The sequence below is a fragment of the Schistocerca americana genome, chromosome 6, assembly GCF_021461395.2.
Source record: "Schistocerca americana isolate TAMUIC-IGC-003095 chromosome 6, iqSchAmer2.1, whole genome shotgun sequence".
Classification (NCBI taxonomy): Eukaryota; Metazoa; Arthropoda; class Insecta; order Orthoptera; family Acrididae; genus Schistocerca; species Schistocerca americana.
The window spans coordinates 227,297,674-227,323,339 of NC_060124.1; the positions used below are offsets into that span (position 1 = coordinate 227,297,674).

The following is a 25,666-nucleotide window of genomic DNA, read 5'->3' on the forward strand; positions in this document are numbered from 1 at the left end:
TGACGTTGCAGTTCAACGGTATTATCAAACTTGAAAAACGTATTTGGTCCCGGGTTCGATCCCCGCCACTGCCTAAATTTTGATAAATAATCAGCATTGGCGGCCGAAGACTTCCGGCATAAGAAGTCAGCCTCATTCTGCCAACGGCCTAGTCAAAGAGGGCGGAGGAGCGGATAGAGGTTCAGGGCACTCTCCTGTCCTAGGGGTGGAAAATTGCCCCTAAAGGCGGAAGAATCAGCAATGATCAACGACATGAGGATGCAGAAGGCAATGGAAACCACTGCATTAATGACACGTAACGTGTATCCACAGGACATGTGGCCTGTAATTAAAGAAGTGTCATGATGATCTCTCCATTGGCAAAAGATTCCGGAAGAGTCCCCCATTCGGATCTCCGGGAGGGGACTGCCAATGGGGAGGTTACCATGAGAAAAAGATTGAATAATCAACGAAAGGATAACGTTCTACGAGTCGGGGCGTGGAATGTCAGAAGCTTGAACGTGGTAGGGAAACTAGAAAATCTGAAAAGGGAAATTCAAAGGCTCAATCTAGATATAGTAGGGGTCAGTGAAGTGAAGTGGAAGGAAGACAAGGATTTCTGGTCAGATGAGTATCGGGTAATATCAACAGCAGCAGAAAATGGTATAACAGGTGTAGGATTCGTTATGAATAGGAAGGTAGGGCAGAGGGTGTGTTACTGTGAACAGTTCAGTGACCGGGTTGTTCTAATCAGAATCGACAGCAGACCAACACCGACAACGATAGTTCAGGTATACATGCCGACGTCGCAAGCTGAAGATGAACAGATAGAGAAAGTGTATGAGGATGTTGAAAGGGTAATGCAGTATGTAAAGGGGGACGAAAATCTAATAGTCATAGGCGACTGGAATGCAGTTGTAGGGGAAGGAGTAGAAGAAAAGGTTACAGGAGAATATGGGCTTGGGACCAGGAATGAAAGAGGAGAAAGACTAATTGAGTTCTGTAACAAGTTTCAGCTAGTAATAGCGAATACCCTGTTCAAGAATCACAAGAGGAGGAGGTATACTTGGAAAAGGTCGGGAGATACGGGAAGATTTCAATTAGATTACATCATGGTCAGACAGAGATTCTGAAATCAGATACTGGATTGTAATGCGTACCCAGGAGCAGATATAGACTCAGATCACAATATAGTAGTGATGAAGAGTAGGCTGAGGTTCAAGACATTAGTCAGGAAGAATCAATAAGCAAAGAAATGGGATACGGAAGTACTAAGGAATGACGAGATACGTTTGAAGTTCTCTAGCGCTATAGATACGGCAATAAGGAATAGCGCAGTAGGCAGTACAGTTGAAGAGGAATGGACATCTCTAAAAAGGGCCATCACAGAAGTTGGGAAGGAAAACATAGGTACAAAGAAGGTAGCAGCGAAGAAACCGTGGGTAACAGAAGAAATACTTCAGTTGATTGATGAAAGGAGGCAGTACAAACATGTTCCGGGAAAATCAGGAATACAGAAATACAAGTCGCTGAGGAATGAAATAAATAGGAAGTGCAGGGAAGCTAAGACGAAATGGCTGCAGGAAAAATGTGAAGACATCGAAAAAGATATGATTGTCGGAAGGACAGACTCTGCACACAGGAAAGTCAAAACAACCTTTGGTGGTGACATTAAAAGCAACGGCGGTAACATTAAGAGTGCAACTGGAATTTCACTGTTAAATGCAGAGGAGAGAGCAGATAGGTGGAAAGAATACATTGAAAGCCTCTATGAGGGTGAAGATTTGTCTGATGTGATAGAAAAAGAAACAGGAGTCGATTTAGAAGAGATAGGGGATCCAGTATTAGAATCGGAATTTAAAAGAGCTTTGGAGGACTTACGGTCAAATAAGGCAGAAGGGATAGATAACATTCAATCAGAATTTCTAAAATCATTGGGGGAAGTGGCAACAAAACGACTATTCACGATGGTGTGTAGAATATATGAGTCTGGCGACATACAATCTGACTTTCGGAAAAGCATCATCCACACAATTCCGAAGACGGCAAGAGCTGACAAGTGCGAGAATTATCGCGCAATCAGCTTAACAGCTCGTGCATCGAAGCTGCTTACAAGAATAATATACAGAAGAATGGAAAAGAAAATTGAGAATGCGCTAGGCTTTAGGAAAAATAAAGGGACGAGAGGGGCAATTCTGACGTTACGGTCAATAATGGAAGCAAGGCTAAAGAAAAATCAAGATACTTTCATAGGATTTGTCGACCTGGAAAAAGCGTTCGACAATATAAAATGGTGCAAGCTGTTCGAGATTCTGAAAAAAAGTAGGGGTAAGCTATAGGGAGAGACGGGTCGTATAGAACATGTACAACAACCAAGAGGGAATAATAAGAGTGGACAATCAAGAGCGAAGTGGTCGTATTAAGAAGGGTGTAAGACAAGGATGTAGCCTTTCGCCCCTACTCTTCAATCTGTACATCGAGGAAGCAATGATGGAAATAAAAGAAAGGTTCAGGAGTGGAAATAAAATACAAGGTGAAAGGATATCAATGATACGATTCGCTGATGACATTGCTATCCTGAGTGAAAGTGAAGAAGAATTAAATGATCTGCTGAACGGAATGAACAGTCTAATGAGTACACAGTATGGTCTGAGAGTAAATCGGAGAAAGACGAAGGTAATGAGAAGTAGTAGAAATGAGAACAGCGAGAAACTTAACATCAGGATTGGTGGTCACGAAGTCAATGAAGTTAAGGAATTCTGCTGCCTAGGCAGTAAAATAACCAATGACGGACGGAGCAAGGATGACATCAAAAGCAGACTCGCTATGGCAAAAAAGGCATTTCTGGCCAAGAGAAGTCTACTAATATCAAATACCGGCCTTAATTTGAGGAAGAAATTTCTGAGAATGTACGTCTGGAGTACAGCATTGTATGGTGGTGAAACCGGAACAGAAGAGAATCGAAGCATTTGAGATGTGGTGCTATAGACGAATGTTGAAAATTAGGTGGACTGATAAGGCAAGGAATGAGGAGGCTCTACGCAGAATCGGAGAGGAAAGGAATATGCGGAAAACACTGATAAGGAGAAGGGACAGGATGATAGGACATCTGCTAAGACATGAGGGACTGACTTCCATGGTACTAGAGGGAGCTGTAGAGGGTAAAAACTGTAGAGGACGACAGAGATTGGAATACGTCAAGCAAATAATTGAAGACGTAGGTTGCAAGTGCTACTCTGAGATGAAGAGGTTGGCACAGGAAAGGAATTCGTGGCGGGCTGCATCAAACCAGTCAGTAGACTGATGACCAAAAAAAAAAAAAAAAAAACAGATCCTCAGAGCCGTGTCGAATGTACCAGCCAACGTGACTAGGTTCCTGTAGTTGCATTTTTTTAGCACACAATATTTAATCAAGACTGGATTGTCAGCTGTGTATAAAATTAAGTAACTCATTAACTCATTATCAGAATGCAGATGAACATACAAATCGATACCCTCTGCGTTTAAAATGAGTATATTGTCACGGCACAGAAAGATGTACTTGAGGAATGTAGAAAATTTATGAAGTTTTCCCCACTCAGCGCCGAATCAAGCAAAGACAGGCTGCAGCACTGTGTCGCAGCTCGAGTGACAAGCGGACAAGAGAGCCGATGGTGCAACATTGTGGCACACAACTGGGGTCATTGCAGCATCACATGCTATGTCTGTAATGACTAATTCGTCGACGAGTCATTAATCCCTAATCGTCTATCCTTCGTTTTCAAAAGAGATTGACGACTCTTTGGTACACTAATCAGCCAGAACATTCCCAGAATGAGATTGTCACTCTGCAGCGGAGTGTGCGCTGATATGAAACTTCCTGGCAGATTAAAACTGTGTGTCGGACTGAGACTCGAACTCGGGACCTTTGCCTTTCGCGGGCAAGTGCTCTATCGTCAGAGCTACCCAAGCACGACTCACGCCTCGTCCTCACGGCTTTACTTCAGCCAGTATCTCGTCTCCTACCCTCCAAACTTTACAGAAGGTCTCTTGCGAGTTAGAGTTCGAGTCTCGGTCCGGCACACAGTTTTAATCTGCCAGGAAGTTTCATATCAGCGCACACTCCGCTGCAGAGTGAAAATCTCACTCTGTAAACATCCCCCAGGCTGTGGCTAAGCCATGTCTCTGCAATATCCTTTCTTTCAGGAGTGCTAGTTCTGCAAGTTTCGCAGGAGAGCTTCTGTAAAGTTTGGAAGGTAGGTGACGAGATACTGGCAGAAGTAAAGCTGTGAGGACGAGGCATGAGTCGTGCTTGGGCAGCTCAAACGGTAGAGCACTTTCCCGCGAAAGGGAAAGGTCCCGAGTTCGCGTCTCGGTCCGGCACACAGTTTTAATCTCCCAGGAAGTTTCAGCCAGAACAACCTACCTAATAGGCAGTATGTCCGCCTTTGGCACGGGTAACAGCGGTGTCGCATCATGACATGGAAGCCATGAGGCCTTGGAAAGTCGTTGGAGGGAGTTAACACCACATCAGCACACAATTCACTTTATTCCAGTAAATCCCGCGGAGGGTGGTGATGAGCTCTGACGCCCTGTTCAATCACATCGCAGATGATCCGGTCAGTTTCAGATCTGGCTAGTTTGGTGGCCATAACATCAACTGGAACTCCCCGCTGTGATCCTCCAATCACTTCATCACACTCCTGGCCTTGTGACACGGCGCATTATCTTTTTGAAAAATCCCATTGCCGTCGGGAAATACGATCGTTATAAAGGGGTGAAGGTGTTAAGCAACCAGTGTACGATACTCCTGGGCCGTCATGGTGCCTTGCACGAGCTCCACTGGACACATGGATGCCCGCATAAATATTTCTCAGAGCTTATTGGAGCCATCGGTATTTGTCTCCGTCCTGCAGTACAGGTGTCAAGGTGCTGTTCCCCTGGAAGATGACGTATTCGCAGGCTCCCATAGGCATGGTGAAGAAGATATCAGGATTCGTCAGACATGCAACACTCTGCCACTGCGCCAACGTCAAGTGTTGATCGTCGCGTGACCGTTTAAGTAGTAGTTGCACGAAGTCATGGCGTTAACACTGGCACATGCTTGGGTCGTCGGCTGCGGAGGCCCATCGTTAGGAGTGTTCGGTGCACAGTTTGTTCAGACACACTTGTACTCTCCTCAGCATTAAAGTCAGATATTAGTTCCACCACAATTCGCCGCCTGTCCTGTTTTACCTGTCTGTCAAGCCTACGACGTCCGCACAACCCCACGATGTCTATATGTGGTTCCATCTGATTCTGCTAAGTGTTGAAGACATACACCACAGCACTTCTCGAACCCCTGACAAGTCGTGCAGTTTACAAAATGCTCGAACTGAGCCTTCGGCCCCTCACAATCCCCCTTCGGTCAACCTAGATAGAACTCCCACCTTCCCCTTTCCACACACAGACAGCACACTCACTGATATTATGAGGGTCACTCCAAAAGAAATGCACACTATATTTTTTTTAAATTCATCTTTTATTCTACATGTTTGACAGTTTTACAATGTGTAGATACATCCTTTAGGAATAAACTGTCATTTCTCAACATAATTTCCATCCCTGCCTACCTTGGAACCAGCGCCTGTATACCCGCAAGGTAAAATTCTGGACCAACCTGTTGGAGTCACTGTTTGGCAGCGTGCACAAGGGAGTCGTCATCTTCAAACCTTGTTCCACGAAGAGAGTCTTTCAGTTTCCCAAAGAGATTATAGTCACATGGAGCCAGGTCAGGACTGTAAGGCGGGTGTTTCAGTGTTGTCCATCCGAGTGTTGTGATCGCTTCCATGTTTTTTGACTGACATGTGGCCGTGCATTGTCGTGCAACAGCAAAACATCCTGCTTTTGTCGATGTGGTCGAACACGACTCAGTCGAGCTTGAAGTTTCTTCAGTGTCGTCACATATGCATCAGAATTTATGGTGGTTCCACTTGGCATGATGTCCACAAGCAAGAGTCCTTCGGAATCGAAAAACACAGTAGCCATAACTTTTCCCGCAGAAGGTGCGTTTTTGAATTTTTTTTTCTTGGGTGAAATTGCCTGATGCCACTCCACTGATTGCTGCTTCGTCTCTGGTGAAGAATGATGGAGCCATGTTTCATCACCTGTCACAATTCTTCCAAGTAATTCATCTCCACCATTCTTGTACTGTTCCAAAAGTTCGCTGCATACCGCTTTTCTTGTTTCTTTGTGAGCCACTGTCTACATCCTGGGAACCCACCTGGCACAAACTTTTTTTAACGCCAACTCTTTCAGTATTCTGCAAACACTTCCTTCCCATATCCCAACGTAGCGTGACAATTCGTTCACTGTGATGCGTTTGTCACCAGTCACCAATTCGTTAACTCTCAGCACATTGTCTGGACTGTGTGCAGTACGAGGCCTGCCACTGCGAGGACAATCCTCAATATTGCCGCGCCCGCTTTCATCACGTAACATGCTTACCCACCGACTAACTGTACTGCGATCGACAGCAGCATCTCCATACACCTTTTCAACCTCTTGTGGATGTTTCCCACTGTCTCGTTTTCACAGCACAGGAATTCTATGACAGCACGTTGCTTCTGGCGAAAGTCAAATGTAGCAGCCATCTTGAAGACGTGCTGTGACGGCGCCACTCACGGGAACAGGTTGAACTAAGTTTGAAAACAAGCAGTAAGGATGTATCTACACACTGTAAAACTGTCACATATGCAAAATGAAAACTGTATGTTTACAAAAATAGTTTGCATTTCTTTTGGAGTGACCCTCGTACGTACTCCGTGCGTTTGTCTGACTAGCAGTCATTCCTCGTCAGGTGACGCTGCTATTGGTTGGACGGGTTTATATAGGACCGTGGTCATGATATTATGGCCGATCAGTGTATATTCGCCGTTTCATGTTGCAGCACTCCTATTCTGCCGGTACCGTCGTTGATTTTCTCGCGCTCGGCCGCTCTTTTACCGGGGAGTCCCGCGTGGTCTCACATCAGCCGCAAGACTTTACGCTGGAGCGCCATTGCGGTTCGCCACTGGCTGCGCGGCAGATTTCCGGTGCATTGTATCGGGGCGATGTGCACTTGCCGGACCCCCAATGGCTGGCTCGCCAAAGAGCGCCCCGGCGTGCCGGCGTTTTACTGTTGATTGCACGGCCACCCTGCCGCCGCCGCCGTGGCTGAGAGCTTCTAAACGGAAGAAGCCGAGCCGGGCACTGCCGACCCACGCTGATTACACAGCTGCGCCGTCCCCGGGGCCCCCGGCGCAGCCATAATAACGCGGCCGTCGACAGCGCAGCGGCAGTTTGGTCCGAGTCCCCTCCCCTCCTTTTGTGCTGCATCGTTCCGGCAGCCGAGCGCCGCCTCCTTCGGCGAGCGCAGCAAGTGCTGTCACTACCACGGCCCCCTTCGTGGCACTGTGTGGCCACAGTCTTCTGCTGAAATGCTCTGCTTTAATGGTCACACATACAATGTATGAAGCGACCGTCAGGGAAATACAGGCTGTCCGTAAAAGTTTACCCTGATAAGAAAACAGTATAGCTCTTAGTAGGATACCGCAAATGAAACATTCGTTATACCACACATGCTTCCACTCATTAAGTTTTGAAACTCACACAAACGTACTCTGAAGCGCCAAACCAACTGGTATAGGCATGCATAATCAAATACAGAAATAATATTCTTCTTGGCTGTGCAGGCAGATCATAACGTCATCTTGACATAATATTTCCGCGGTCCGACTGGCCGCTATCTTCAGGTGAGAGTGCTAAAGTGCGCGTCATTTACGACGGCGGCCGAGTTTAGGTTCGTTCTGCGCATTTGACATCGCAAAACACAGTCAGCCAATGAACAGAGAACGACGTTGCCAGAGCTCGACTGCAGTGCAGAGCACGGACGAGTGTCTTCAGTTTTATAAACGTTCAGTCGTAAATAAAGTATTTGAACAAAAGCAATGTCTTGATAGCAGACTTTATTTTGTAGAAAGTTTGGAAAAAGCATTCTTTATACCAATTGCTTCATATTCTATTAATTAATTAAACCAAACAAACAATAAGTCTCCTAATTCAGGCGACAGCATGGAAAGGTGTTTGTATCATACTCACTAACCGCTCTTTCGCAATAAAGAACAGCGGTAATTGTTTACTTCCTATTGCACTTCGATGAAACATGAGTACTTCATAGTCATACCAACAGTGTTTGTCGGTATTTTGCGTGATATTTTAAATAATAGGTTTGTTCATAAATAAATAAATCTTCTGCTACTAGTCACAACTGGTAGCAGAAGATTTATTTATTTACAAACAAACCTATTGTTTCTACAGTCGCAGGCTTTCAAAAACCATTTATAATGGATCAAATCATGATATTTTAAAGTCCTCCAGGAGATCTGTAGAATGATGAGCTGGGTTAGCGTAATGGTTAAGATGTAAGGCTGCTCAGTGAAAGGTTCTGAGTTCAACCTTGTTTGGTGCTTCATATTTTATTGATTTAAAAACAATATCGAAGTGTCTTACTTCATGAATTTTATTCGTTTGAATGTAATTTTTTGAAATTTCTAGTGGCAACTAAAATCGACCACATGGAAAGTATACGCTATGGACTTTTAGCTCTGCAAACTCTTCTAAATTTCGGGCAATGGTTTATTACATCTAATGCTGAACAATAACTGCGTTGAACATCGAAACAAAATTAAGTCATTTACGGGGGGAAGGTATCAGTCAAGAAGATGTGTAAAAATCAAATTTTTGGGCCAAATAGTTTTTGTGAAATCGAATGATAAAATGTGTCAAAGCAGTCGAAACACCATGTGTCTGCACAGGCGAGCAGTGCAGTGATGACAAAATCGCGCACAGCGCGGAATGCGGGGAGCACGTCTCTGTAGCGGCAAAAGGGTTAATGCGACCGTGGTGGCTTTACTTCATAAACTTCGCGCTCCCCCTCTAAACGTAAGTTTGCCAACTATACTATGGCGCTGCTTCTCTTGGTGCGTACAACTGGCAACGCAGCAATCTCCCGCGTCTGGGCGGGCATGCGCGAACCGCCAAGATAAAAGAATTGAACTGTAGTATACAATCTCTCCGGAACTGACTTCTCAGCGCAAGCGACGGCCCCTATATAGGCCGCAGAAGGCCCACAACGCGTGCGCGAGAAGGTGCTTGGTGAGAAACTGGAAGAGGAAACAACCAAGTTTTGTCGCCATGTGCTGACGTCGACGTACTTTTTATTCAATGACAAATATTTTGAACAGGCTGATGGAGTGGCTATGGGGAGCCCATTGTCCCCAATAGGATCCTTCTTATGGAGGATTTTGAGGACATGGCGCTGAAGACGGCTTCTTCAAAACCAACCTGTTTCTGGAGGTACGTCGACGATACGTTTATGGTGTGGTCTCATGGGAGAGAATCTCTTGACCGCCTCCTAGATCGTTTTAATTCCCTGCATCCTAGCATCAAGTTTACCATGGAGGTGGAAAGTGATGGAAAGCTTCCGTTTCTGGAGTTTCTGGTGTACAAAAAGGATGATGGGACACTGGGCCACAGTGTTTATCGAAAGCCTACGCACACGGACCGTTACCTGCATGTTTCTAGCTGTCATCCATCGTTCCAGCGTACGGGACTCCTGCGGACGTTGGCAAGAAGAGCTTATGCCATTTCAGATGGAGAAAGCTTGACACAAGAATTGGACCATCTTAAGGTTGTGTTCAAGCAGAATGGCTATACAGATAAACAGATCCGTCGTGCTTTCCAGTTTGGACCATCGCCTGAACCACCAGAAGATGCCTGCAAATTGCTGGCTTTTCTACCTTTTGCTGGAAGCATTTCCTCGAAGATAGGAAGATATCATATCAAAAGTATTTTTCGTCCGCCAGCCAAGATTAGAGCGCTTCTTGGCTCTGTTAAGGATGACTTGGGTTTGAGGAAGCCCGGTGTGTACAAAATCCCTTGCCACTGTGGGAAGTCTTATATTGGTCAGACAATCCTGACTATTGAGGACCGATGTGTTGAGCACCAGCAGCACACACGGTTGCTTCAACCTGAGAAATCTGTAGTGGCGGAACACTGTCTCTCCGAGGGAGAAAGAATGCTGTAATACGAGACACAAATGGTTGCCCCTGCATCTCGCTATTGGGACTGTGTTTTAAAAGAATCCATAGAGATTCGTTTATCTGATAATCTTATTAATAGAGACAAGGGTTACCTTTTAAGTAAGACTTGGAACCCGGTGTTATCAGACATTAAAAAACAACAGTCTGTGTTTCGATCGTCGGAATCATTTTTAATTTTGATAGCGATGTCTCGATTTCGCCTGTTTCCACCACTGGCGGCGCGGTATGTTAACTTGTGCTAGAGTGCAGTTACGGCACCTTCTCGCGCGCGCGTTGTGGGCCTTCTGCGGACTATATAGGGGCCGGCGCTTGCGCTGAGAAGTCAGTTCCGGCGAGATCGTGTACCAGCACTCTCACCTGAATATGGTGGCCAGTTGGACCGCGGAAATATTGTGTCAAGATGACGTTATGATCCGGCTGCACACCCGAGAAGAATATTATCAATTATTACGCCGGAAAAGCCTTCGTAATCAAAAACAGGCAGAATATGGCGCTGCGGTCGGCAACGCCTGTATAAGACAAGTGTCTGGCGCAGTTGTTAGAGCGGTTACTGCTGCTTCTGCTACAATGGAAGGTTATCAAGATTTAAGTGAATTTAAAAGTGGTGTTGCAGTCGGCGCACGAGCGATGGGACACAGCATTTCCGAGGTAGCGATGAACTGGGGATTGCCGCACTGACTGGCTGCGCGGTTTGAGGCGCCGAGTCCTCCCCCGGGCATGGGTGTGTGTGTGTCGTCTTTAGTGTAAATTAGTTTAAGTAGTGCGTAAGTCCAGGGACCGATGACCTCAGCAGTCAGTTACTGCTGCTACAATGCCAGGTTATCAAGATTTAAATGTGGTGTTACAGTCGGCGCACGAGCGACCAGACACAGCAACTCCGACGTGGCGATGAAGTGAGGATTTTCCAGTACGATCATTTCATGAGTGCACCGTGAATACCGGGAATCCGGTAAAAGATCAATCTCCGACATCGCTGCGGCCGGAAAAAGATCCTGCAAGAACGGGACCAACGACGACTGAAGAGAATCATTTAACTTGACAGAAGTGCAACCCTTCTGCAAATTGCTGCTTATGTCAATGCTGGGCCATCAACAAGTGTCAGCGTGGCAACCATTCAATGGAACATCATCGATATGGGCTTCCGGAGTCGAAGGCCCACTCGTGTGTTCTTCATGGCTGCACGACACAAAGCTTTACGTCTCGCCTGGGCCCGTCAACACCGATATTGGACTGTTGATGACTGGAAACATGTTGGTTGGTCGGAGGAGTCTCGTTTCAATTGTATCGAGCGGATGGACGTGTACGGGTATGGAGACAACTTCATGAATACATGGACCCTGGCGGCGCGGAGTGGCCGCGCCGTTTGGGGCGCCATGTCACGGATTGCGCGGCTCCTCCCGCGAGATGTTCGAGTCCTCCCTCGGGCATGAGCATTGTGTTGTTCTTAGCACAAGTTATTTTAAATAGTGTGTAAGTCTAGGGATCCATGATCTCAGCTGTTTGATCCCTTAGAAATTCACACACATTTTGAACATGGATCCTGCGTGTCAGCAAGGAACTGTTCAAGCTGGTGGTGGTTCTGTAATGGCGTGGGGCGTGTGCAGTTGAAGTGATATGGGACTTCTGATATGTCTAGATATGCCTCTGATAGGCGACACGTACGTAAACATCCTGTCTGATCACTGCATCCATTCATGTCCATTGTACATTCCTACGGACTTGGACAATTCCAGCAGGACAATGCGACACCCCACACGTCCAGAATTGCTACGGAATGGCTCCAGGAACACTTTACTGAGCTTAAACACTTCTGCTGGCCACCAAACTCCCCAGACGCGAACATTATTGAGCATATCTGGGATACCTTGCAGCGTCTGTTCAGAATAGATCACCACACCCTCGTACTCTTACGGATTTATGGACAGCCCTGCAAGATTCATGGTGTCAGTTCCCTCCAGCACTACTTTAGACATTAGTCGAGTCCACGCCATGTCGTGTTGCAACACTTCTACGTTCTCGCGAGGGTCCTACACAATATTATGCAGGTGTACAACTTTCTTTAGCTCTTTGGTGTATGATACAGGTAACACATTTCAGTATTTAAATCACTTCCACATTTGTACCTCCGATAACAAGTGAAATGTCAAGCCGATATTTGGTCTGTTGCCACATATTCTGCAGCATGTCTGGTGTGTCTATGCCAATGGCAGCTCTATTGCATTGCTGCACCGTCACAAATCAGGAAATGCGGTTTTTGTACACAGTGTGTTTCACCTATCCCAAGAAAGAAATCTAAGTGTCAGGTGATCACGAGGTCATGGAATTGAGTGATCTCTGCCATCCCACCTGATGGGGGAGATTTCATTAACAAAATCGCAGGCTTCTAGGCGCTGTCTTGCTGAAAGATAATAGTTTCTTGCCTATCGTGTAGCTGTGGAATGGTGTAATTCACCCAACATGCCTCGGTAAACATATCCACTTTCATTGCTTTCAAGAAAGAACAATGAGCCAATCACTACACATTACGTACACATTAACCCAAGACACACATTGATCTTTGCACTGTCCTGAATGTGTTCTCATATGACATGAGGATTTTTCGATCCATGGATCTGGACATTATGGCTGTTAAATGAACCACAAACATGAGATGTAGCCTCATCGAAAAAACACACACGCTTCAAGAAATCATTGTCCTCATCCAAACGCTTCAGTATGTCCTCTGCGAACTGTTCACGTTTTTGGTAATCATCTGGTTGTGACGTCTAAGCAAATTAGACCTTGTACACACAAAATTTAAAACGTTTGCGAACCGCTCTATGGACTGTACTCTTTGACACTTGAAACTCCTGGGAAGCTTGTCTACTCCACTTCAGTGGCGACCTCGTGAATGTGCTTTGAACTACCTGCTCAGTCTCCTCCGAAACAGATTTTCTTCCACTGCTTGTCCATATCCAAACCAACCCCGTTACTAAAAAGTTTCAATCCATGTTCTGATTAACTTAACATCAGATACTTTCTTTCCATAATGAGACACAAACTTTCGCTGCACAGTAATCAGTGATCTGCAAGCCACACAATACATTGAGCTTTCTCCTGGGGGGAGGGGGGGGGGGGGGGCTTCGCGATATAGCTCACACAGTGCTGCTTGTGGTGAAGTGTTCAGTAACATACACCTGTACCGAAACTTCATTGGTTCCCTAGTAGACGTGTAACAAAAACCAAACATCATCATAAGTATATTTAATCTTGAAATAAGGGTAAATATTTTTACACAACAGTTTTCAAGGTTATACAACATATCGGGTGTTTATAATTAAAGGGCAGTTACTCACGGAGGTCCAATGTGAGAGCAGAGAAACGTGGTTAAAGCAGAACCGAGTTTCGCTGGAAAAACTTTAGTTCCAGTTTTGGGTACCAGGTGCGTATCTGGCGTTGTACACTTGTAAGTAGGCTGTTTAGGTTTTTATATTGGTAACGCCACGTAGCGCTCTGTATGAAAATCACTGACCGTGCTGCGTGCAGTCTGAGGCTGGTCGGCTTTGTTGCAATGTTCACCATTGTAGTGTTGGACAGTTGGCTGTTAACAGCGCGTAGCGTTGCGCAGTTCGAGGTGAGCCGCCAGCAGTGGTGGATGTGGGCAAGTGAGATGGCGGATTTTTAAGAGCGGATGATCTGGACGTGTGTCCATCAGAAACAGTACATTTGTAAGAATGTATGTCATGAACTGCTATATATATTATGACTTTTGAACACTATTAAGGTAAATACATTGTTTGTTGTCTATCAAAATCTTTCATTTGCTAACTATGCATATCAGTAGTTAGTGCCTTCAGTAGCTTGAATCTTTTATTTAGCTGGCAGTAGTGGCGCTCGCTGTATTGCCGTAATTCGAGTAACGAAGATTTTTGTGAGGTAAGTGATTTGTGAAAGGTATAGGTTAATGTTAGTCAGGGCCATTCTTTTGTAGGGATTATTGAAAGTCAGACTGCGTTGCGCTAAAAAATATTGTGTGTCAGTTTAGTGTTGATCAGAATAGGCAAAGAGCGAAATGTCTGAGTACGTTCAGTTTTGCTCAGCTGTTTGAAAATCAAATAATGTAAGACATTTATCAGCACAGTAATTCACTAATTTTTCTAAGGGGACGTTTCACACTATTTGTATGACGTTATGACATCCACAAAGTCATTTGACAAGCCATAGCGTGAGTCAATTGACGGCTATCGAGAGGAGAGACAGCGAACTGTTAGTAAAAACTCTTTTTATGTGAACGGCACCAGTCACAGTGTTGTGTTGAGAGAGCATCGCCAACTGAAAGGTCTAAGGAGAGGCCCAATGTCATTTCATGGTTTAAAAAAAGGTGATAATGAAACTCTAAAACACGGGTGAGCTTAGGGTGGCACCTGGAAGAGGTGCTATTGCTGTAACTGAACACGCAGCACATACCCTGGGTAGTGCTACTGCTACATCTACATCTACATATATGTGATTACTCTGCTATTCACAATAAAGTGCCTGGCAGAGGGTTCAATGAACCACCTTCAAACTGTCTCTCTAGCGTTCCACTCTCGAGCGGCGCGCGGGGTAACGAGCACTTAAATTTTTCTGTGCGAGCCCTGATTTCTTTTATTTTATCATGATGATCATTTCTCCCTATGCAGGTGGGTGCTAATAGAATGTTTTCGGAATAGGAAGGGAAAATTTGTGATTGAAATTTCATGAGAAGATCCGTCGCAACGAGAAAGGCCTTTCTTTTAGTGATAGCCACTCCACGTATCATATCTGTGGCACTATCTTCCCTACTTCGCGATAATACAAAACGAGCTGCCCTTCTTGGTACTTTTTCGATGGCATCCGTCAGTCCCAACTGATGCGGATCCCACACCGCACAGCAATACTCCAGAATAAGGCGGACAATAGCGGTGTAAGCAGTATTTTTAGTAGACCTGTCGCACCTTCTACGTATTTTGCCAATGAATCGCAGTCTTCGGTTGGCTCTACCCACAACATTATCTATGTGATCGTTTCCATTTACTTTATTTGTAATTGTAATCCCTAAGTATTTAGTTGAATTCACAGCTTTCAGATTTGTGTGACTTATCGCGTAATCGAAATTTAGCGGATTTCTTTTAGTACTCATGTGAATAACTTCAAACCTTTCTTTAATCAGGGTGAACTGCCACTTTGCGCATCACAGAGATATCTTATCTAAGGGTGAATTGCCGCTTTTCGCACCATACAGATATCTTGTCTAAGTCATTTTGCAATTCGTTTTGGTCGTCTGATGACTTTACAAGACGGAAAATGAGAGCATCATCTACAAACAATCCAAGACGGCTACTGAGATCGTCTCCTATGTCGTTAATATAGGTCAGGAACAATACAGGTCCTGTAACACTTCCTTGGGGAACGCCGGATATTATTTCCGTGTTACTCGACGACTTTCCGTCTATTACCACGGACTGTGATCTTTCTGACAGGAAATCACGAATCATGTCGCACAACTGAGGTGATACTCCGTGGGCACGCAGTTTGGTTAGAAGATGCTTGTGAGGAACAGTGTCGAAAGCCTTCTGGAAATCTAAAAATGTGGAATCAATTTGACATCCTCTGTCGATAGCACTTATTACTTCATGAGTATAAAGAGCTAGTAGTTGTGTTTCACAAGAACGATATTTTCTGAAACCGTGCTATGTGTCAATAAATCGTTTCCTTCGAGATACTCCATAATGTTCGAATACAGTATATGTTCGAAAACGCTGCTGCAGATCGACGTTTGTGATATGAGCCTGTAATTCAACGGATTACTCCTACTTCCTATTTTGGGTATTGGTGTGACTGGAGCAATTTTCCATTCTTTAGGTACGGATCTTTCTGTGAGCGAGCGGTTGTACATAGTTGCTAAATATGGAGCTGTTGTATCAGCATACTCTGAGAGGAACCTGACTGGTACACAATGTGGACCGGAGGCCTTGCCTTTATTAAGTGATTTAAGCTGCTTCGTTATTCTGAGGATATCTGCTTCTATGTTTCTCATCTTGGCAGTTGTTCTTGATTGGAATTCAGGAATATTTACTTCGTCTTCTTTGGTGAAGGAGTTTCGGAAAACCGTGTTTAATAACTCTGCTTTAGTGCCACTGTCATCAGTGACGTCACCGTTGTTATCGAGCAGTCAAGGTATTGATTGCGTCTTGCCACTGGTGGGCTTTATGTATGATCAGAATCTCTTTGGGTTTTCTGCCAGATTTCGACACAGAGTTTCGTTGTGGAAATTACTGAAAGCATCTCGCATTGAAGTACGCGCTATATTTCGAACTTCTGCAAAACTTTGCCAGTCTTGGGGATTTTGCGTTCTTTTAAATTTGGCATGCTTTTTTCGCTGCTTCTGCAACAGCGATCTGCTCGTGCAGTCGCTAGAATTATCGTCCCTTGGTTAACAGAATGAAAAGTTTTGCTGTCTATTTTACGCTGGTACCCGTACAAGATCCAGACGGTGCAGCAACTGAAACACCATCATCTGCAGCAACGTTCTGAATTTATTCTTCGGTTTCTTGCACGCTTCGAAATTGATGGCATATAGCCGGGCAGTATACATTCGAGTGATGAGGCACATTTTACACTACAGGATGCACTGAATACACAGAACTGCCGAATTTTGAGCATTATTAAATCGCGTGTTGTGCACGACGACCCACTACATTCGCCATACGTGACTGTGTTGTTTGGATTCACGAGCACTTTTACTCTCCGTCCACTCTTCTCTGAAGACAATACACCCAGAGGGCCTCTCAGGTGTACCGTGACGCGTGCATGTTATTGAGACCTCCTTGCACTGCATGTGATTCCGTCTATGGAAGAGCGCAAGATTGTGGAAACCACTGCCTCATGCAAGATGACGCAGCACCTAATGTCTCTCGCCCAGTGAAAGATCTGCTTAATGCAACCTTCCACGAATGTGTTATCTCCATAAGGTTTTCGTATGCATAGCCTGCAGAGTGACCTGATCTGAATCCATGGAACGTTTGGCTCTGCGGATATCTAAAAGAACACGTTTACCAGGTGTAAGCGAATGGGGGAGGGTGGGGTTATTGTTCCGTCTGAGTTTGCTAATTGTACCCACTCACCTCGTAAATCCAATAGTCATTTGCTTCTTCCCTTGCAGTCTAGGAACAGCAGCTTGAGTATTGCTGTAATAAACGATAACTAACAAGGGGGACAAAGGAGTACCAACTACCAAAATTGAAGTTTTAGCCTAGTATAATCCACTGATGTATTTTTTAACACTTGCGCTACACAGGGCTGATACATGTTGATGTGTTGATACACTGATACATACAGTAACACTACGCCACAATACATTATCCCACACTGCAATCCAGACGCGGCGTTCGTGGCAATATAGGCAATCCAAGTTTCATTTACCGGCACGAATGAGATGCTCGCGGGTATCTAATCATGTTCTCGCGATTGTTCTCGTGGTTTATGACTTCGCGAACCGCGGATTACGTTTCGTGAGATACACGAATGGTTACACAGCATCAAACACCTTTATAGTCACAAAATTTACTTGTTCTCTTAGCCTGATTTCTTAACATCTTCACACCACGCACACTGTTAAACACCACCACGTGACTCTCTCGCTGGTTCTGGCGCGAAAAAACAAAAGAAGCGACCATAGCGATGTTATCATAATCGATATCAGTGCTACTCGATAAATGCTTACACAGGGATACGTTCGGTCTCAACCTGATCTGGAGGCCAAAATACAGAAACACGTTGCTCAGATTCCACCAGAACTGCTACGAACAACGATTGATCCTTCAGTTTACGTACGAAGCACCCCGCCCATGTTTCCAGTGCTCATGTTGAACAACCTACGTAATCAGCAGTTAAAAAATCAAAACATTATGCCTTGCTCATATGTTTGACCTTTTTTGCCTACATCCTGTTCCTAATCCATTGTACAGGGAAACATTTACATACGTCTTTCTTGCATTCAGAGCGCCAGCTATGCATCTGGAGTCCTAAATTGAAACTAGTTTCTTTCCAGCCTAAATGGGTTCTGCACTAACGCATTAGAATACCTCCCAAGTTTCACTGCCATATAATAATAACAGTCCGACTGGACCTCTGTGACTAGCTGCACTTTTATGGTAATCACCCAGTATTAATATGAACACCCACTGTATATCTGTGCGTGTGTGTGTGTGAGAGAGAGAGGGAGAGAGACGTAACATAACCCTTTCCGAGACTGTAAGGAAAAAACTTTGTGAACCTCTCCTCTCAAAATGTTAGTATCACCATAACACAGCCCTCTGGCCGTTTGGAAACGTTTCACGTCAGACACTGGCAAACTTTGGTGACCCGAGGTCCTGATTCGCATACTTAAGCTCATGGGATGCCTCATCAAGTGACGCAACAACGGTACTCCTAGCGTGTAAAGTTAAAACTACAGCGACTATGATGTTAACCGACATGGGGTAGCGCATCGATATGAGAGCCAACAAACTATGCATGGAAACAAGCGTTTCTGAGTATACATTCTTTTTATGTTCACCCCATCTTCAGATGTTTACATTTATTTACGCGTCTGAACATTGTTAAGACTTGCGACGTTCCGACAACAGTTGTCTTAAAAACTTCCGTTGCAAAAGTGTGCAACACCATTAGTAAAGAAACAGTGTTTACAAAACGCAAATAACTGCAAACACATGAAGATGGGATGCCAGGCATCTTGAAATGTCATCATAGAAAAATAAACGCTTATCAAAGGCAAATTATTATTATTATTATTATTATTATTATTATGAACCATGGACCTCACCGATACAGACAGCCGTACAGTAGGTGCAACCACAACGGAGGGGTATCTGTTCAGAGGCCAGACAAACGTGTGGTTCCTGAAGAGGGGCAGCAGCCTTTTCAGTAGTTGCAAGGGCAACAAAAATGGTTCAAATGGCTCTGAGCACTATGGGACTTAACATCTGTGGTCATCAGTCCCCTAGAACTTAGAACTACTTAAACCTAAATAACCTAAGGACGTCACACACATCCATGCCCGAGACAGGATTCGAACCTGCGACCGTAGCGGTCACGCGGTTCCAAACTGGAGCGCCTAGAACCGTGCGGCCACACCGGCCGGAGCAGGGGCAACAGTCTGGATGATTGACTGATCTGGCCTTGTAACATCAACCAAAATGGCCTTCTTCTTCTCGTACTGCGGACGGCTGAAAGCAATGGGAAACTACAGCCGTAATTTTTTCCGAGGGCTTGCAGCTCTACTGTATGGTTAAGTGATGATGGCATCCTCTTGAGTAAAATATTCCGTAGGTAAAATAGTACCCCATTCGGATCTCGGGACGGAGACTACTCAGAACGATTTCGTTATCACGAGAAACAAAACTGGCGTTCTACGGGTCGGAGCGTGGAATCTCGGATCCCTTCATGGGGCAGTTAGGTTAGAAAACTTCAAATTGGTTAAAGTTAGATATAGTGGGAGTTGGTGAAGTTCGGTGGCCGAAGGAACAGGACTTCTGGTCAGGTGAATACAGGGTAATAAATACAAAATAAAATAGGTGTAATACAGGAGTAGGTTTAATAATGAACAAAAAATATTGGAACGCAGATAAGCTACTATGAACAGCATAAAAAACTCTTCCCGAACAGGCCATGAAGGCCCAGAGGTATTGACCAGCCGCCGTGTCATCCTCAGCCCATAGGCGTCACTGGGTACGGCTATGGAGGGGCATGTGGTCAGCACACCGGCTACTTCTCAGTCAAGTAGCTCCTCAGTTTGCCTCACAAGGACTGAGTGCAACCCCGCTTGCCAACAGCACTCTGCAGCCAGATGGTCACCATCCAAGTGCTAGCCCAGCCAGCGCTTAATTTCGGTGATCTGACGGGAACCGGTATTACCACTGCGGCAAGGCCGTCGGCATGAACAGCATAGTGAACACATTATTGTAGCCAAGACAGACACGAAGCCCACACCCCGGACAGTAGTACAAGTTTATATGCCAACTAGATTCGCAGATGATGAAGAGATTGAAGAAATGTATGATGAGATAAAGGAAATTATTCAGCTAGTTAAGGGAAGCGAAAATTTAATAATCAAGAGGGATTGGAATTCGGCAGTAGAATAAGAAAGAGTAGGAAAAATAGTGGGTGATTGTGGACTGGTGCAAAGGAATGAAAAAGGAAGCCATGTGGTGGAATTTTGCACAGCGCATAATTTAATCTTTGCCAACACTGGGGTTTAAGAACCATGAATGAAGGTTTCGGATTGATTATATAAGATAGAGATTTCGGAATCAGATATTAAATTGTAAGGCATTTCCAGGGGCAGATGATGGATCTGACCACAATTTATTGGTTACGAACTGTAAATTAAAACTGGAGAAACTGCAAAAAGGTAGAATTTTAAGGAGATGGAACCTGGATAAACTGAAAGAACCAAAGATTTTAGAGAGTTTCAGAGGGAGCATTAAGAAACTATTGACAGGAACAGGGGAAAGGAATACAGTAGAAGAAGAAAGGATAGCTCTGAGAGATGAAATAATGAAGGCAGTACAGGATCAAGTAGGAATAAAGACGTGGGCTAGCAGAAATCCTAGGATAATACAAGAGATATTAAATTTACTTCATGAATGGAGAAAATATAAAAATGCGGTAAATGAAGCAGGCGAAAGGGAATACAAACGTCTAAGAAAATGAAGCTGACAGGACGTGCAAAACGGCTGACCAGGAATGGGTGGAGGACAAATGTAAGAATTTAGGAAGATATATCACTAGGAGAAAGACAGACACCACCTCCAGGAAAGTTAAAGACACTTTTGGACAAAAGAGAACAACCTGAATAAATAGCAAGAGCTCAGATGGAAAACCAGTCCTAAGCAAAAAGGGAAAACTTGAAGATGGAAGGAGTATAAAGATCGTCCATATAAGGGAGATGTACTTGAGAGCAGTATTATAGATATGGAAGTGGAAATACACTCCTGGAAATGGAAAAAAGAACACATTGACACCAGGTGTGTCAGACCCACCATACTTGCTCCGGACACTGCGAGAGGGCTGTACAAGCAATGATCACACGCACGGCACAGCGGACACACCAGGAACCGCGGTGTTGGCCGTCGAATGGCGCTAGCTGCGCAGCATTTGTGCACCGCCGCCGTCAGTATCAGCCAGTTTGCCGTGGCATACGGAGCTCCATCGCAGTCTTTAACACTGGTAGCATGCCGCGACAGCGTGGACGTGAACCGTATGTGCAGTTGACGGACTTTGAGCGAGGGCGTATAGTGGGCATGCGGGAGGCCGGGTGGACGTACCGCCGAATTGCTCAACACGTGGGGCGTGAGGTCTCCACAGTACATCGATGTTGTCGCCAGTGGTCGGCGGAAGGTGCACGTGCCCGTCGACCTAGGACCGGACCGCAGCGACGCACGGATGCACGCCAAGACCGTAGGATCCTACGCAGTGCCGTAGGGGACCGCACCGCCACTTCCCAGCAAATTAGGGACACTGTTGCTCCTGGGGTATGGGCGAGGACCATTCGCAACCGTCTCCATGAAGCTGGGCTACGGTCCCGCACACCGTTAGGCCGTCTTCCGCTCACGCCCCAACATCGTGCAGCCCGCCTCCAGTGGTGTCGCGACAGGCGTGAATGGAGGGACGAATGGAGACGTGTCGTCTTCAGCGATGAGAGTCGCTTCTGCCTTGGTGCCAATGATGGTCATATGCGTGTTTGGCGCCGTGCAGGTGAGCGCCACAATCAGGACTGCATACGACCGAGGCACACAGGGCCAACACCCGGCATCATGGTGTGGGGAGCGATCTCCTACACTGGCCGTACACCACTGGTGATCGTCGAGGGGACACTGAATAGTGCACGGTACATCCAAACCGTCATCGAACCCATCGTTCTACCATTCCTAGACCGGCAAGCGAACTTGCTGCTCCAACAGGACAATGCACGTCCGCATGTATCCCGTGCCACCCAACGTGCTCTAGAAGGTGTAAGTCAACTACCCTGGCCAGCAAGATCTCCGGATCTGTCCCCCATTGAGCATGTTTGGGACTGTATGAAGCGTCGTCTCACGCGGTCTGCACGTCCAGCACGAACGCTGGTCCAACTGTGGCGCCAGGTGGAAATGGCATGGCAAGCCGTTCCACAGGACTACATCCAGCATCTCTACGATCGTCTCCATGGGAGAATAGCAGCCTGCATTGCTGCGAAAGGTGGATATACACTGTACTAGTGCCGACATTGTGCATGCTCTGTTGCCTGTGCCTATGTGCCTGTGGTTCTGTCAGTGTGATCATGTGATGTATCTGACCCCAGGAATGTGTCAATAAAGTTTCCCCTTCCTGGGACAATGAATTCACGGTGTTCTTATTTCAATTTCCAGGAGTGTAGATAAAGATGAGATGAGAGAAATGATAATGCGTGAAGAATCTGACAGAGCACTGAAAGTCTTAAGTCGAAACAAGGCCCTGGCAGTAGACAACATTCCTTTAGAACTACTGATAGCCTTGGGAGAGCCAACCAAGACTAAACTCTTCCATCTGGTGAGCGAGATGTACGAGACAGGCGAATTACCCTCACACTTCAAGAAGAGTATAAAAATACCAATTGCAAAGAAAGCAGGTGCTGGTAGGTGTGAAAATGACCTAACTATCAGTTTAATAAGTCATGGTTGCTAAGTACTAACACGAATTCATTACAGCAGGTTGCAAAAACTGGTAGAAGCCGACCTCAGGGAAGATCAGTTTGGATTCCGGGGAAATGTAGGAACACGGGAGACAATACTAAGCCTACGACTTCTCATAGAAGATAAATTAAGGAAAGGAAGACCTATGTTTATAGCATTTGTAGACTTAAAGGATGCTGTTGATAATGTTGGTTGGAACACTCTCTTTTTAAATTCTGAGGGAAGGGGTAAAATACAGGGAGCGAAGGGGTATTTACAATTTGTACAGAGACCAGACGGCCGTTATATGACTCGAGGGCTTGAAAGGGAAGCAGTGATTGAGACGGGAGCGAAATATTGGTGCAGCGTATCCCCGATGTTATTCAATCTATATATTGAACAACAGTAAAGGAAACAAAAGAAAAATCTAAAGTAGGAATTAAAATCCAGGGAGAAGAAACAAAAACTTTGAGATTTGCCGATGACTTTGTAAATCTGTCAGAGGCAGCAAAGGACTTGGAAGAGCAGCTGAATGGAATAGACAGTGTCTTGGATGGAGGATATAAGATCATGAACATAAACAAAAGTAAAACAGAATGTAGTCGCATTAAATCAGGTGATGCTGAGCGAATTAGATTAGGAAATGAGACACTTACAGTAGTAGTAGATGAGCAAAGGACTTGGAAGAGCAGTTGAACGGAATGGATAGTGTCTAGAAAGGAGGATATAAGATGAACATCGACAAAAGCAAAACGAGTATAATGGAATGTGGTCGAATCAAGTCGGGTGATGCTGAGGGAATTAGATTAGGAAATGAGACACTTAAAGTAGTAAAGGACTTTTGCTATTTGGGGAGCAAAATATCTGATGATGGTCGAAGTAGAGAGGATATAAAATGTAGACTGGCAATGGCAAGGAAAGCGATTCTGAAGAAGAGAAATTTGTTAACGCCAGGTATAGATTTAAGTGTCAGGAAGTCGTTTCTGAAAGTATTTGTATGGAGTGCAGCCATGTATGGAAGTGAAACATGGACGATAAATAGTTTAGACAAGAAGAGAATAGAAGCTTTCGATATGTGGTGCTAAAGAAGAATGCTGAAGATTAGATGGGTATATCACATAACTAATGAGGAGGTATTGAATAGGATTGGGGAGAAGAAATGTTTGTGGCACAACTTGACTAGAAGAAGGGATCGGTTGGTAGGACATGTTCTGAGGCATCAAGGGATCACCAATTTAGTACTGGAGGGCAGTGTGGAGGGTAAAAATCGTAGAGGGAGATCAAGAGTTGAATACACTAAGCAGATTCAGAAGGATGTAGGTTGCAGTAGATACTGGGAGATGAAGAAGCTTGCACAGGATAGAGTAGCATGGAGAGCTGCATCAAACCAGCCTCAGGACTGAAGACTACAACAACAACAAGATGAGTTTTGTTATTTGGGGAGCAAAATAACTGACGATGGTCGAAGTAGAGAGGATATAAAATGTAGATTGGCAATAGAGAAGAAAATATAAACTTATTAACGCCGAGTATATATTTGTTAGGAAGTTTTTTCTGGAAGTGTTTGTATATTGTGTAGCCATGTATGGAAGTGAAATAGAACAGAAGTTTTTGAAGTGTAGTGCTACAGAAGAATACTGATGATTAAGTGGTAGATCATATAATTAATGAGAAAGTGCTAGCCCGCATCTCGTGGTCGTGCGGTAGCGTTCTCGCTTCCCACGCCCGGGTTTCCGGGTTCGATTCCCGGCGGGGTCAGGGATTTTCTCTGCCTCTTGATGGCTGGGTGTTGTGTGCTGTCCTTAGGTTAGTTAGGTTTAAGTAGTTCTAAGTTCTAGGGGACTGATGACCTAAGATGTTAAGTCCCATAGTGCTCAGAGCCATTTGAACCATTTTGAGAAAGTGCTGAATAGAACTGGAGAGAAAAGAAATTTGTGGTACAACCTGATCAAAAGAAGGGATCGGTTGGTAGGACACATTCTGCGACGTCAAGGGAACACTAATTTAGCACTGGAGGAAAGCATAGCGGGTAAAAATTGTAGAGGGAGACCACGACAAGAGTACATCAAGTAGATTCAGGAGGATGTAAGCTGCAGCAGTTACTCGGAGATGGAAAGGCTTGCACTGGATAGAGTAGCACGCAGCCTTTGGACTGAAAGGCACAACAAAATTGCAGAAGTAGAAATTACGTTCAGTCCCAATAAGTGCAGTGTTCTAATACTGCCATGACGGAAAAAGATTTTCTTACTAATGTTAATTTGCGAAAGAGTAGCAAAAAAACAACACTGAAATAAGCAGTCGCAGTCACCAAACAGTTAGGAATGACTCTGCCATTTTTGGCCACAGTTTTTGGCCACAGATAGGTCATCGAGTGTTTGTGAAAATCAACATACTAAATTCCAAACGCTATTAGTAAGCATTTTGAAACATTTGTCCAAAACTACTTTTGATGATTGATCACAAAGGCATGGGTTTTTTCTGTAAAATTAAATAAATTAAACGGTAATGTTTTGTTCATATTAAAAGTTTAAAAGTCTAAATCGCTTGAACTTAGCATGCACTCTAAGAAAAAACGAAGCCCTTCGAAGGAATTATCCGAAAGGGACGGAAATTGGTACATGTGAAGTACATGTATAGACAAACAAATGATTACAATTTCAGAAAAATTTGATAATTTGTTCAGATAAAGAGCTTCACAATTTCAGTAAGTCGGGAACACATTGGTTCACCTCTGGCCCTTATGTTAGCTTAGCACTGCGTGGTAGAACTCTTGGATGTCCTCGTAAGGGATATCGTGCCAAATTTCGTCCAACTGACAGGTCATCAAAATCCCGAGATGGTTGGAGAACCCAACCCATAGTGCTCCAAGTATTCTCAAGTGACGTAAGATCCGGCGAC

The 25,666-nt window shown here is 44.9% G+C and overlaps 1 protein-coding gene across 1 annotated transcript in view; it reads left to right on the forward strand.

The window, feature by feature from the left end:
- Nucleotides 1-7,071: 7,071 nt before the first annotated feature.
- LOC124620061 (translation initiation factor IF-2-like) overlaps nt 7,072-25,666 on the forward strand; it is a 67,704-nt gene continuing 49,109 nt past the window's right edge. The window contains exon 1 of the mRNA XM_047146729.1: nt 7,072-7,236. Within this exon, the coding sequence (XP_047002685.1) occupies nt 7,072-7,236 (165 nt within the window). The remainder of the gene's footprint in view (nt 7,237-25,666) is intronic.